The sequence below is a fragment of the Neoarius graeffei genome, chromosome 22 (genome assembly GCF_027579695.1).
Source record: "Neoarius graeffei isolate fNeoGra1 chromosome 22, fNeoGra1.pri, whole genome shotgun sequence".
In the NCBI taxonomy this organism is placed as follows: domain Eukaryota; kingdom Metazoa; phylum Chordata; class Actinopteri; order Siluriformes; family Ariidae; genus Neoarius; species Neoarius graeffei.
In genome coordinates this window covers 15,194,592-15,207,721 of record NC_083590.1, presented here as the reverse complement: position 1 = coordinate 15,207,721, position 13,130 = coordinate 15,194,592, and the positions used below count along the sequence as shown (strand labels likewise).

The window sequence follows — 13,130 nt, the reverse complement described above, 5'->3', positions numbered from 1 at the left end:
TTATTCAAGTGACATTGGGCATACCTAACAACCTGTGTTTTCTGTCCCTCTCTCTCTCTCTCTCTCTCTCTCTCTCTCTCCCCTTCCCCCAAATCTGTCCCTCTGAGTTACATGTTGGTCCTGGGATTGAGATGCTGACCTCTTCTGCTCCTCAGATCTGCCTGATCCATCCTGGTTCCCTGTGTCTGGTTGGAATCTCATTGCATCGCTCCTGTGGAGGATGGCCCCATGAGGACAGTTGAAAGTCACACCTGGAGGATGCTCTAGACTCTCACAGTAATGCTTTTGTGGCTGAGGACTACAGTTGACTTGCTAACTTTAGGACTGCAGTTGTTATGAACAGTTTGGCACTCGAGTTTCCATCAATGAAGAGTTTATAACATCAACGCAACTGACTTCATGTTAAAACTGTTAATATTATAGTCATGCTGTTTGTTGTTGCCCAAATGAGGATGGGTTCCCTTTTGAGTCTGGTTCCTCTCGAGGTTTCTTCCTCATGTCGTCTGAGGGAGTTTTTCCTTGCCACCATCACCACAGTCTTGCTCATTGGGGATAGATTAGGGATAAAATTCGCTCATGTTTTAAGTCGTTCAAATTCTGTAAAGCTGCTTTGCGACAATGTTTATTGTTGAAAGCACTATACAAATTAACTTGATTTGACTTTAATCCCTTCAAATTAAATAACTTCCCAACGACAGAATGACCTGGTTTTTTTAAGATATTCCAAAAATAAACATACATCACAATGACCAAATTTCAGAAGGAACTAAATTTAACTGATTTTATGAAATCGAAAGGTTGTCTACTTTTAACACATTACCTGTAAGACATTTTGACCGTCATAAATGTTTACACTCTTTCCTTGAAAGCATTGACTGAAAGTATTGCTGCACCACTAAACACTAAGAATCTATTATATCATAAAAACTGTACAGTACAAGCCTCAACACCAGGCATTGCCCGAATGCCCGATTTGCCCGACAAAGACATTTGGGCAGAAATATTTTAGCGAGTTAGGCCCGTTCAGCCACACCTACAGTATGGTCGGCTTCTTTAAGCACAAAAATGATTTTCAAGCGAGTACATTACAAAAAACAAGACGTATTAACCAGCATCCCCTGTGATCGCCATTTTGTTTTTTTCTTCCCAATTTGTCACGGCGATTCTGATTGGTTCGCTTCAGGCATGCGTGCGCATTTGTGCTTTTCATCACTACGAGTAGTCTGAAGCCAAGCGGAGATGTCCGGCATCTGTTGCTGTTGTTTGAAGTAAACTACAGCTACAAAGAACGAAGAAATCTTTATTTGTCACATGCACACTCAAGCACAGTGAAATTCAATCTCTGCATTTAACCCATCTAAGCAGTGAACACACACACACACACACAGCCATACAACAGTGCCCGGGGAGCAGTTAGGGGATAGGTACCTTGCTCAAGGGCACTTCAGCACCTGGAGGAAACCCATGCAGACACAGGAAAAACATGCAAACTCCACACAGAAAGGCTCCCGTCAGCCACTGGGCTCAAACCCAGGACCTTCTTGCTGTGAGGCAACAGGGCTAACCACTACACCACCGTGCTGCCGTTAAAACCATATCTGAAGTGTTATTTATAAAATATCTTCCTCTGGACTTTCAATGTTGTAAGATTTTATTTTAATTTTATCTAATAGTGAATAGTACAGTATTTACAAATGCTAACAGAATCAGCACATTCCAGTTGTAGCTATAGTCATATAGTAACTATAATCACCCCTGTAATAATTAAAATAGCTGCGAATGACAGTGTAGCACAGCCTTTAACTGTGACTTTAAATATGAGAATTATGGGATGTTACCTGTGGACAGATGAGGGGTTTCCACTGTTAAATTGTGAAGGACGATCCACAGACTGATCACTCTTCATGGAGACACAGCTGGGTTCTGGTGGGTCTGATATCATCTGGAGTTTACTGTACAACATTATAGACAGTCCTTTATATACACCATTTACACTGGTTATTATTAATTATTACTGGTTGTTTTAATTACTTTGTTTGCCATTACTATGAATTTTATTGTCACATCCAGATACACTTTCTGCCTTATCCTGTATGTGACACTGTGAAACACTGAACTGTGCAGTTATTGATATTAATTACTCTAAAATGTTTAGTGAAAGTATTGTAGCAGCATTAGGACTTAATTAAAGTATCACAAACTGATAAATATCAAAATGATGATGATCTGGACTGGATAAAGGAATGTGTAACACAGTCTTTCTCTCTACAGTGACTTTAACTATGAGAATTATGGGATGTTACCTGTGGACAGATGAGGGGTTTCCACTGTTAAATTGCGAAGGAATATCCATAGACTGGTCACTCTTCATGGAGACACGGCTGGGTTCTGGTGAGTCTGATCTCTTCATCTGGAGTTCACTGTACAACATTATAGACAGTCCTTAAAATGCACCAATTACACTGGTTATAATTAATTATTACTGGTTGTTTTAATTACTTTGTTTGCCATTACTATGAATTTTATTGTCACATCCAGATGCACTTTCTGCCTTATCCTGTATGTGACACTGTGAAACACTGAACTGTGCAGTTATTGATATTAATTACTCTAAAATGTTTAGTGAAAGTATTGTAGCAGCATAGGACCTAATTAAAGTATCACAAACTGATAAATATCAAAATGATGATGATGATGATGATGATGATGATCTGGACTGGATAAAGGAATGTGTAACACAGTCTTTCTCTCTACAGTGACTTTAACTATGAGAATTATGGGATGTTACCTGTGGACAGATGAGGGGTTTCCACTGTTAAATTGCGAAGGAATATCCATAGACTGGTCACTCTTCATGGAGACACGGCTGGGTTCTGGTGAGTCTGATCTCTTCATCTGGAGTTCACTGTACAACATTATAGACAGTCCTTTATATGCACCATTTACACTGGTTATTATTAATTATTACTGGTTGTTTTAATTAATTTGTTTGCCATTACTATGAATTTTATTGTCACATCCAGATGCACTTTCTGCCTTATCCTGTATGTGACACTGTGAAACACTGAACTGTGCAGTTATTGATATTAATTACTCTAAAATGTTTAGTGAAAGTATTGTAGCAGCATTAGGACTTAATTAATGTATCACAAACTGATAAATATCAAAATGATGATGATCTGGACTGGATAAAGGAATGTGTAACACAGTCTTTCTCTCTACAGTGACTTTAACTATGAGAATTATGGGATGTTACCTGTGGACAGATGAGGGGTTTCCACTGTTAAATTGCGAAGGAATATCCATAGACTGATCACTCTTCATGGAGACACAGCTGGGTTCTGGTGAGTCTGATCTCTTCATCTGGAGTTTACTGTACATCATTATAGAGGAGGCATGAGACAGAATTTCATTGTCTCGAATATCACAATAAAAAATACTGGGAGAGACGAATTTGCTGCTCATATCATGGATTGTGATATTTCTGTTTAATATTCTTTATGAGGGCGGCACGGTGGAGTAGTGGTTAGCGCTGTCGCCTCACAGCAAGAAGGTCCGGGTTCGAGCCCCGTGGCCGGCGAGGGCCTTTCTGTGCGGAGTTTGCATGTTCTCCCCGTGTCTGCGTGGGTTTCCTCCGGGTGCTCCGGTTTCCCCCACAGTCCAAAGACATGCAGGTTAGGTTAACTGGTGACTCTAAATTGACCGTAGGTGTGAATGTGAGTGTGAATGGTTGTCTGTGTCTGTGTGTCAGCCCTGTGATGACCTGGCGACTTGTCCAGGGTGTACCCCGCCTTTCGCCCGTAGTCAGCTGGGATAGGCTCCAGCTTGCCTGCGACCCTGTAGAACAGGATAAAGTGGCTAGAGATGATGAGACGAGATTCTTTATGAGCTCCACCTCTTCTTACACACTAGGTGGGAGCACCAGAGGTCGTAGCCCACAGAGCAGAGAGTTATAGAGTGGAAACCTAACTGCCTCAAAGCATGCTTTTCAGATCGTTTCAGATAAACTCACTCTGTATTTCAGATATGAACAGTTAATGACTAAAATATTAGAACATGGCAGCTTACCACTTTTTTGAGGCTGGAGGCACATTATCTGTTTCCTCATCACGGCTCTCCATTTTTGAAGATTAGTGTATGGACACACAGCTCATGGACTCACTGCTGTTTCCTGAAGATGCTGATCTCTTGGAGTGAATGAATTAAACTCCTAAGAATCAGGAAAAAAAAAACATGCTGGTAAAATTTGAGAATTTTTTTTCCACATCTAATGAACTGCACATGTGAAGGGAGAAGAAACAGTTTGAAGTCCAAGCAGGTCAGCTGTGATGCCTTCACTAAAAAAGCTGAACCAGGAGGAGACTAAAATCATCTGTATTTAATAGAAGGGCTACTTTAGGCCAAACAAAAAAAATTGTTTGTTTCCTATTACATGCCTTAAAAAATTAGGGTAGGTCGGTAGGGATTTTTTTTTTTGGGGGGGGAATGTTTCCATGGCTATCATCACTCTTTTCCCCCCATATTCACAATAAAATATCCACCCACCCAGCACTCTGTTTGAATGCATGTTTGCAGGTATTCTGTTTTCAGAAATAAACACTAAAGAACACTTTTCAAAGATTTATTTCGAACCATACACAAACTTCTCACACTGAACATGTGCGTTCAACTGGAAAGGTCAGCTGTTCAATGTCTACTTCCCATATGGCCTGTAGCAAATGTCTTTTATGCCTTTTGGAAGGCACTCGTCACACTTCAATAACTGTTTTAAATCTTTTTCTCAGATCTGGTTTTACACAGACAGAGTCTTTAAGACAATATGGACAAAATGTCTGTTCTTCCAAACCCACTGCTATAGTAGGCTATTTCAACAGGATCTGCACAGTTGAGAGGCATTCTGACACCACAAACTGAGGCAAGAAAATGTTTGGGGGTATAGGAAAGTTCGGCGTGATGTCACCAAATGGTCACGTGATGTTTTGGTTGGCAAGAGGTTATTTATAAACAGCCGATCGGAGTTATCGGGTCATTCACACTTATACGTTAATTAATTATGATCGTGTTGTGTTATTGGCTGTACATACAGATTTGATAAGAATGATCCCAAGAGCTTTTACGGCATACCAAAGAAACCTGAAGCTCGCTGAAAGCGCAATTATCGCAGCAATTAAGCGTGACAAGTGGGAACCTACTGACAACGACCGTGTTTGCTTTCAACACTTTATATCTGGTAAGACACATGATTTTTTAAATTTTGTTTTGCAGTTTAATATTATGATATTAGATAAAATTTCCTCCTCAGAAATAATTTGTTGTGCTATGCTATTGCTTAGATATCAACCAAAAGATGAGTAAAAATGCACAAGCAGCCGATTTGTATGCAGTACACATGAGTAAGATTTCTGCAAACGCACTTGCGGCAAATTTATGTACTTTTTGCAGGATAAATATTTGACATTAGAAGATTGGTCGAACTTTTCATGATATGTATTTGAAGATAAATAGCATAGCCTGGATTTAAAACACTGCTTGTGCATTCTAAATGTAGAACTTGCTTAAGTTTAGTACTGTACTGTATATCTTTGGTGTGTGCGTGTGAAGCAACAACATTAACTTATGTTTCGAAGATTATATTGTGCCTATTTAATCTTTGTCTTTTTATTATTAGGCACAAAAAGCAAATGTAAATGAGTATTTCAATAAAACAACTGAATAATTAACACTTACTTGTATGCATCAAGAGACTTGTAGGCTTTCATTGATTCTTTTCTGTATATTGAAGGCGTGTCAATCACATACAGGTAGATATTGCCGAAGGTCAGGTCAGGTCAGGCCAGGTGCTTGGATTTGGGTCCCATTTGTTCGTAACTGCGTAAGGATCAGGCAAAACTTTGGTGTCACTGTTATGCAGCAAAGCTTCTGTACATCTTTGCTTAGCATCAGTTGGCAACGAACTCGCATACTGCGATAAATCGCTACAAAAACTAGGTGATGATGCAACTTTGTCAGCTATTGTGAATGGTTCTTGCCAACCAATTTTATGTGCATGTGCAATATTACATCACACTCTAGTTTGGCGAACTTTCCTATTACTGGTGCCCCGCAAGAGTACTCGAACTCTGACAGCAACACAGTGAGTGCTGTTTGTCGAGTGTGTCAACCGATGCTTCGCATAGATTATTTCTATATTTACTCTTGAACTACTGGTACAAGCTAACAAATCTTCAATGTCTTTAAATGTCTCTTTTTCTAGCGACATAATTTGTCTAAGACTGGTCTTGAGATATGCAAGACATGCGTCTTTCAGCACACAAACCACCGCCATTTTCATTGCTTCCTGTTTGAGGTAGTCACGCGCATGCGTACAATCAGCCGTTTATGATGCAAGAGACACTTGCGCTATGCATAACGTACAGACGTTGGTCAATGATCAGGGACAACCACGCTGTGTGCATCGCATGAACGTTTTGTCGACTGAGAGGGGGTCAGAGTCATGGGTGTCGGTCGGGTAACCGGAAACAGAGGTTTTTTTTGTTTGTTTGGCCTTAAGTCTAATACTACTTTCTCTTTACCAGCATGAAATGGGTTTTAGTCTGAATAAATTCTAATCCAGAAGTCAGTTGCACTAAACAGTGATGATTTCTGTGAGTCTAAAGTAGGGGTGTGTGATATGACTGTTTTACACCATGAACGATCCATGATCTGTTTTTACTGAGGGATCACATGGACCGTGATACTAAATATATTTTGTCAGTTGTGCTGAAAATGCTGAGATGTGGCATCTTGATTTCTGAGCCAGACTTTACTCTCTTCACTAGTCCAGCTCACGGTCTCCCTGAAAGACACAGGAACCAACCAATAATAACCCAGAGTCAGCAGCTCCTTGGGTTACGTTTCCTCATTTTGTTTACCATCAGCATGACCAAGAACACAGACAATCTTTATTGCAAAGGCAAGAAAGCAGCCTAATATACTTATACCAGACATCCCAACCTGCAGAAAATCATTTCAGGGAGATGCCGCATGTCCCATCAGCGGGTGTGTGTGTGTGTGTGTGTGTGCCACATGTCCCATCAGCGGGGGAGTGTTTCTGCAGCGCTGAAACACCAGGCACACACGCAGTCTCTCTCTCACGCTCTCCCTCGCGCACTCCGTCATATGCACGATGTAGACAATAATGTTTCGCGTGCACGCTCTTGCTCTAGATTCCGGGAGATATTATCCAATTTGCGGGCATCAGGGAGCCGCTATCAATATGCGGGAGACTCCCGGAACTTCCGGGAGACTTGGGATGTCTGTTATACAGACTTCATGCTGGTCCCAAGCCCGGATAGACTGGGGACCGTTGGGTCAGGAAGGGCATCTGGTGTAAAACCTACACCAAATCAAATATACGGAACAGATCTGCTGTGGCGACCCTTAACGGGAGCAGCTAGAAGAAGAAGAAAGCAGCCTAAAGGCCCTCCTTCTGAGAAAATACTGATCACTGATGCCAGGACATTACACTTGCTGCATTCACCCATGAAGCAACTTCTAAATATCGCTGATCCTCATGATGACAGAGTCTCAAATATATTTTGTTTGTTTTCTTGGGACAGCTGCACTTTAGCAACATCCATATACACACACACACACACACACACACACACACACACACACACACACACACACACACACACATTTACACACTCCGCCATATTGCAGACAAGATCTCGTGAGGGTATTGTTCTTGTCTAAGGAAAGTGCGTGAGAAAACTACAAAATCACATTAAATGGCTTCAAATCCCCTGATCTCTACATAAAATATCTGGATAGTTCATTGGCTAGACAGAGTGAAGTGATCTGGCCGGCATATTACCACGCACATCTGATCGGTCCAGTCATATCTCTGCCTAGGATGTTGTACAAAATAGACATCTGATTGTTGAGAAAAAAAAAACAAACACACACAAACTGGACATGTTATTTATCCATGCGTGTGAGTATGTGTGCATACATGATTACGTATAATCAATAATCTAATCATAATAAAATGAAACAAGTGCTCCATGGCCATGGCACTCACCCAGAAACGGGTGGAGTGCCTACTCCGGGTCAAGGGGGAGTTGCTCTCTAAAGTGGAGGAGTTTAAGTATCTCGAGGTCTTGTTTACAAGTGAGGGTACGGGGGAGCGAGAGTTGGACAGACAGATCGGGGCAGCGTCAGCAGTGATGCAGACACTAAACCGGTCTGTTGTGGTAAAGGGAGAGCTGAGCCAAAAGGCAAAGCTCTCAATTTACTGGTCCATCTACGTTCCCACTCTCACCTATGGTCATGAGCTATGGGTAGTGACCAAAAGAATGAGATCGCGGATACAAACGGTAGAAATGAGTTTTCTCCGCAGGGTGGCTGGGCTCTCCCTTAGAGACAGAGTGAGAAGCTTGGTCATTCGGGAGAGACTCAGAATAGAACCGCTGCTCCTCCACATTGAAAGGAGTCAGATGAGGTGGTTCAGGCACCTTGTTACGATGCCCCCTGGACACCTCCCAAGGGAGGTTTTCTGGGCATGCCCCACTGGGAGGAGACCCCGGGGCAGACCCAAGACACGCTAGAGAGATTACATCTCTCCGGCTGGCCTGAGAACGCCTCGGTAATCCCCTGGAAGAGCTGGTGGAAGTGGCCAGGGAGAGGGAAGTCTGGGCTGCTCTGCTTAGGCTGCTACCCCCGCGACCCGGATAAGTGGTAGAAGATGGATGAATGGATGTGCTCAATTAATTACAATTTATTGCAATATTTCCAAAACATTAAAAAAATTTGACAAATTTCAAGAAAACCTAAATAACATCAGGCAATAGCTATTTATAATGATCTCAAACAAAATAAGATCAATATAATAATTGATATAATATAGTATAAAAAGCCAATGTATATTACAGTAAATGAGGTGTGAGATATTAGTGTGAGTACTGAGGAATAATCTAGAAGTTATTGAACTCTATCAGGATCGATTGATGTGTGATGTGAATTATGTGACCAATAAATACTGTTAAGACATGACTGAGAATGAAGTGAAAATGGAAAAGAACATGAGAAAATAATCCTGTTTCAACAACTGTCCTAAACAGAAAGGAAGAAGAAATATGTGAAAGAGAAACATACACTGTAGAAGAGAAAAACTTAAATAATTTCCAGAAAAATAATTATAGCAGTAAAAGATCAGTTCAAAAAAGGCAGTGGCTATTTTTATGACGAGTCATAAGAATAATATTTTCCCTATTCTTATGACATGAACGCAAGTTCCGGTAGCGCAGACGCAAATCACTATCACTTAGTCTTACGCCTCACCCCAGTGTCAGAGGGTCATAAGAATTATGCTTATGGCATTGGGAGCAAAAATATTTTTATCGTTAGCTGTCACATGTACATGACACAAATGACCCATTTCAGTAAAAATAGGCAAATAAAATAGAAATGATTTGCGACTTTTGGCTTTGCCTTTATGGGTAACTTGGTTTCTTTGCCTGGTTTATTTTCTCTTAAACTTCAGTGGCTGCCCACGCTTTAAAGGTACATGGCAACTAGATATGAAATAATTTCCTTATCCATTTTATTTTGGGCGGCACGGTGGCGTAGTGGTTAGTGCTGTTGCCTCACAGCAAGAAGGTCCAGGTTTGAGCCCTGTGGCCGGTGAGGGCCTTTCTGTGCGGAGTTTGCATGTTCTCCCCGTGTCCGCGTGGGTTTCCTCCGGGTGCTCCGGTTTCCCCCACAGTCCAAAGACATGCAGGTTAGGTTAACTGGTGACTCTAAATTGACCGTAGGTGTGAATGTGAGTGTGAATGGTTGTCTGTGTCTATTGCCCCTTTTCCACCAAAGCAGTTCCAGGGCTGGTTCGGGGCCAGTGCTTAGTTTGGAACCGGGTTTTCTATTTCCACTGACAAAGAACTGGCTCTGGGGCCAGAAAAACCGGTTCCAGGGTAGCACAAGCTCTTTGCTGGGCCAGAGGAAAGAACCTCTTACGTCAGCGGGGGGGGGGAGTTGTTAAGACCAACAACAATAACAAGACCGCGAAAGATCGCCATTTTTAAGCGGCGAGAAGCAGCAGCTGTACAAACGCGAAGTCATCCATTATTATTATTGTTGTTGTTGCTGCTGCTGCTTCTTCCGTGTTGTTTTTGCATCGATATTCGCGCCAAGGTTTAAGCAAACGTAGCGACATAACTGGCGTATACAGCGACGTAATGACGTATACAGCGACGTAATGACGTGGCACCGCGAGCGATGGAAAAGCAAACTGGTTCTCAGCTGGTTCGCAAGTTGAACGAGTTGTGAACTAGCACCAGCACTGGCTCCGAACCAGCCCTGGAACTGATTTGGTGGAAAAGGGGTATATGTGTCAGCCCTGTGATGACCTGGTGACTTGTGCAGGGTGTACCCTGCCTTTCACCCATAGTCAGCTGGGATAGGCTCCAGCTTGTCTGCGACCCTGTAGAAGGATAAAGCGGCTAGAGATAATGAGATGAGATTTTATTTTGGTGCCTAACGTCAGTATCTATTTTCATAATATGACGTATAATTTTTTCCTAGTAAGACAAACAACAGGTTGACTTTACACCACGCAGCCCAGGCAGACTGGTCAATATGACAAAAATGCAAATTGTACTTCTGAGGCCTTACATCTACTTTTTTGATGTCTTACTATCTGTTTGTTTGGTATTTCTCTACGTTTGCCTGAATGGAAGATACTAAAGTCCATTTGTTCAAATTCTGCACCTTCATACAAAAATTGTGAACACTTATCCTGCACCAAGCTGCTCGTTTCTTCAGCCATTTTTTTTTCAATCTGTTGACAGCGATTTGCATATGCACTACCGGAACTTATGTTCATGTCATAAGAATAGGGAAAATATTATGCTTACGACCAGGGGCATATCAAGCTTTCCAAAAGTGGGGGTGTTCTGGAATGGGGAAGCCATATCATTAGAAATCAGTTTATGGCTATATACACGCCCGGCGTGTACACTGTGATGTACTGTCAATGACTGATATGGAACTTTTTCATACCCATGGTCCATGGATGCAAATGAAAGGGAGGACAGCAGAAAGCCTATAAATCCAGTTGACTCCAGCCAAGTTCTGCATTTCATGCAGAGATCTATCATGTTGGGTTTTGGTGTTGTTACTGCCAGGGCTATGTAATTATTCAGTAAGTGAAGGCAAAAAGTATTGAATGATAATTCTAGGTAACAGGATACTGTTCTATAACAGAGATGTCAGTATTGCTGCCTACACCAGTATACACTGATATAAACAAAACCAAAAACTTCACATAGCCCAAGAAGTCATACACAGTGTATAGATCATACACCATCATGCATAACAGTTTGGACTGGGATCGCTTTGTGTGAGCAGGAGGCATGGCTAATCAGTTCATGTTGGAGAAGCGCAGCATCCTGGAAGGACCTCTTTAGTATAGCATTCAAATAAGACGGGGCAGTTCCTGCTTTTAATGTCTTTAATTATTCAAACTCGTGTACAAAACTTGTTTGCATCATGCATTACATCAGGTTTAATGCATAAAATTTGAAAATGATGCAATAGACTACACATACAACAAACACTTAATGGCCAAATAACATTACTGTACAACAATTATTGAACATTCATTCGATTTGAAATGCCTTTAAATCTCAATTGAAAAACTCTTCTAAAAAGTGATAAGCAGTTATAACGCATGAAAAGTAGACTTGGTACAAACACACACACTCGTAATAAAAAACCTGCCTCAACTGACTTTACAACTAGTAACTACTAGATTCTGGAACGGTGAATCAGGAGCGGTAAAACTGGTGTTGGCTCTGCAGCTCTGCAGACAGATACTGTATTATTGAGCGCTTTCAGCACGCTACGCAAACTGGCTATTATATTCACGCAACTGCTGATTGGTCGGGTGAGAAAAACTATTTTGAGTCCGTTGCGTGGCTGTTTTTTGTCTAATGTTATGGCAATAGTTTACTTCCTTGTTACACATTTTATAGTAGCTGCAGTGTTTCCTACAGACCAGGTAGCAATTTGTGGTGTTCCACTGTGCCGATGAGGGAATCGTGTGCGGTGGTGCCGTGGTGGTCGGTGGAGTTGGTCATTGTGGTGTATGCAAAGTGTTTACAGCGGGCGGTGTTCAAACACACAGTATTTTTCTTCACTATTTTAAAGCTACAAGAAGCATTTGAGATTATTCAGTTCAATCTAAATTCTTTTAAGTTCTTTAAGAGAAGACAGCTAAAACAATTTTTACCAGAACCCTGCCTGGTTTCATTCCTCGACCCAACTTTACATTACAGGGCAGGCCATTAGTTTGCTGGGCTTGATGTTGGTGGAAAACCTGTCTTTTAAATTTATGAAAATTACTCACCAAAATTGAAGTTTTTTACCTTAGTTTTTTGCCTTTTTGGTGGCAATCTTTCAATCATTCTTTAGTTGACATTCAAGGAATAAATTGCAAAAAACAAGCTGGAGGTTTTTATTTTAAATATTGAACTCAACACTTACCTCAACCAATACTAAAATGAAATAAATAGTATAATGTAACAACAAAATAATAAAATGTCATAATTAGATGTAAGAAACCACGTAAGGTAACACCAAGGCAACTAACAATAATGAAAAAGCATTACCCTAATTAGTGCAAAGCCTGCATGCCCTATCAGAACATTTAATTCTGCGTGGCTTCCTGAAAAAACCTCCAGTGCCCTATCTTACGGGAAGTCATTGGGTTCGGGACCATTTATGGAGATTTGTAAGCAGGCTGCCAGGTGTTCCCCTTGGAGCCTATTCCTGAGGTCTGTTTTAATCTATGTATAAAAAAGTACATTTTCTTCATCATCAAAGCACTAAAAATTTCCATTACATAAAAAAAAATACAAAGGAATACTGAATTTCTATGTGCTTACCCTGTTCATAGCTGAGAAATCCTGCTCGCAATTCAGAAAAAACTTTTCAATACTCATCTTGGTTAAAGCAGCAAACATTGAGAGTCAATGAAATTATAATAGTCAAATAAATACGAAGTTATTATTAGCCTATGGGCATCCTACAGTAGCCTATCTCAACTACTGCATTGTTTCTTAAAATATTCAGAGTTTATGCTTCAGATA

General features: G+C 41.0%; 1 protein-coding gene across 1 annotated transcript in view; it reads right to left on the bottom strand.

Annotated features, from left to right (window-relative positions):
* The window catches only part of LOC132870287 (NACHT, LRR and PYD domains-containing protein 12-like), a 361,706-nt gene that overhangs the window by 139,414 nt on the left and 209,162 nt on the right, over positions 1-13,130 (bottom strand). Inside the window, exons 3-6 of the mRNA XM_060903922.1 lie at positions 3,257-3,373; positions 2,789-2,905; positions 2,304-2,420; positions 1,839-1,952 (exon numbers count right to left, since the gene is read on the bottom strand). Of these exons, the coding sequence (XP_060759905.1) occupies positions 1,839-1,952; positions 2,304-2,420; positions 2,789-2,905; positions 3,257-3,373 (465 nt within the window). The remainder of the gene's footprint in view (positions 1-1,838; positions 1,953-2,303; positions 2,421-2,788; positions 2,906-3,256; positions 3,374-13,130) is intronic.